We start from the raw sequence: 1,255 nt of genomic DNA, 5'->3' as shown, positions 1-1,255 counted from the left end.
TTATTATTATTATTATTATTATTATTATTATCTCTGTCAGATATTTTTATCTGAGGTTTCAGTGGAAGTTCAAAGTGGATATAAATATGGATGTTTTGTTTGTCAAGCACAGTTTAAGCTGGTTTCCTCTCTCACCCCATGCTGAGCGTTGTGGAATATGAGGCACTAATAAAGAAGCATTATAATGCACATTTTTGGTAAATTCAACTTACTAGAGCTCTTGATCTCATTTGGATTTGCAAAATCTTTGAAGGTTAAGCTGTGCTCTGAAGGTCTTGCAAAAGACAAAGTAAATAAGTGGATCCAAGCAGGCGTTCAGTACTGTGAGCAGGACAGTGAGCTCCTTCAGGATGTAGAAAACCTGCTTTGCTGTGCAGTCTTGCAGCAGGGGTTTGATGAACACGTACGGCAGTCTCACCAGATGATACGGTACAAAGCACACGCAGAAAACCACCATCAGAACTTGCATGTTACGCTTTGACTTGCTGAGCTTAGCGTTGCCAGGCTGATCCGGCATTGTGCGCTGAGCTTGACGAAGCTTCTGTACGTTCAACCAGTAGAACAGAATCAGGGATACCAGCACACACAAAAACAATGGAAAGCAAATGATCTGCAAGGCCAAGTAGATCTGTTTGAGTAAGCTGTTATGAAAGCTGTCACAGTCGAAACCACTGTGGGCAGAGGTTTGTTTATCAGCGCTGACAAAAGCAGCAATGTAGGCACAATTTGAGCACAGCAGGACGACCCAGGTCATGATGCAGATGTAGCGTGTGGAGCGGACTGTTTGCAGCATGTGAGTCTCCAGTGGCCGTGCGATCTTCATGTACCTGAAACAAAAGAGCAGTGAATTGTAGAATACAGAGAAATATGTCATATAGAGCTAGGGCCATCCTCTGGAAGCAATGCTGTTTGTGTCTCCATGACTTGCTACTGATCATTTCAATAAGCTTTTAACCAAACAGACACTTTTATCCAAAGCAACTAACATTAGATTCTATCAGTGCATATAAAACGATAATAAAATTAAAATGTGGTGTTCATTTACATTTTTTATTTTTTTATTTGACAATGCTGAATTTGTCTTTTTGTCTCTTATTTTCTGTTCAACCCTGTCATGCTGTTAAAACATATTACTTGGATATTTCTGAAGTCATATATGAGGAAGCTATATAGTATATTAAAAGTCCTTGTTCAAGACTCTATTATTTTTATTCCGTATTTTAATTACACATTATAACTTAAAATTATGCAAAAT

At 38.6% G+C, this 1,255-nt stretch overlaps 1 protein-coding gene across 1 annotated transcript in view; it reads right to left on the bottom strand.

Moving 5' to 3' along the window:
* Window positions 1–226: 226 nt before the first annotated feature.
* Window positions 227–1,255, bottom strand: part of LOC107579517 (G-protein coupled receptor 87-like) — a 2,238-nt gene continuing 1,209 nt past the window's right edge. The window contains exon 2 of the mRNA XM_016265344.1: window positions 227–827. Coding sequence (XP_016120830.1) covers window positions 227–827 — 601 coding nt within the window. The remainder of the gene's footprint in view (window positions 828–1,255) is intronic.

This window comes from Sinocyclocheilus grahami, unplaced genomic scaffold (assembly GCF_001515645.1).
Source record: "Sinocyclocheilus grahami isolate Dianchi unplaced genomic scaffold, SAMN03320097.WGS_v1.1 scaffold17874.1, whole genome shotgun sequence".
Taxonomy (NCBI): domain Eukaryota; kingdom Metazoa; phylum Chordata; class Actinopteri; order Cypriniformes; family Cyprinidae; genus Sinocyclocheilus; species Sinocyclocheilus grahami.
The sequence above is the reverse complement of the archived record's forward strand: the minus strand, read 5'-3'. Positions and strand labels throughout refer to the sequence as shown.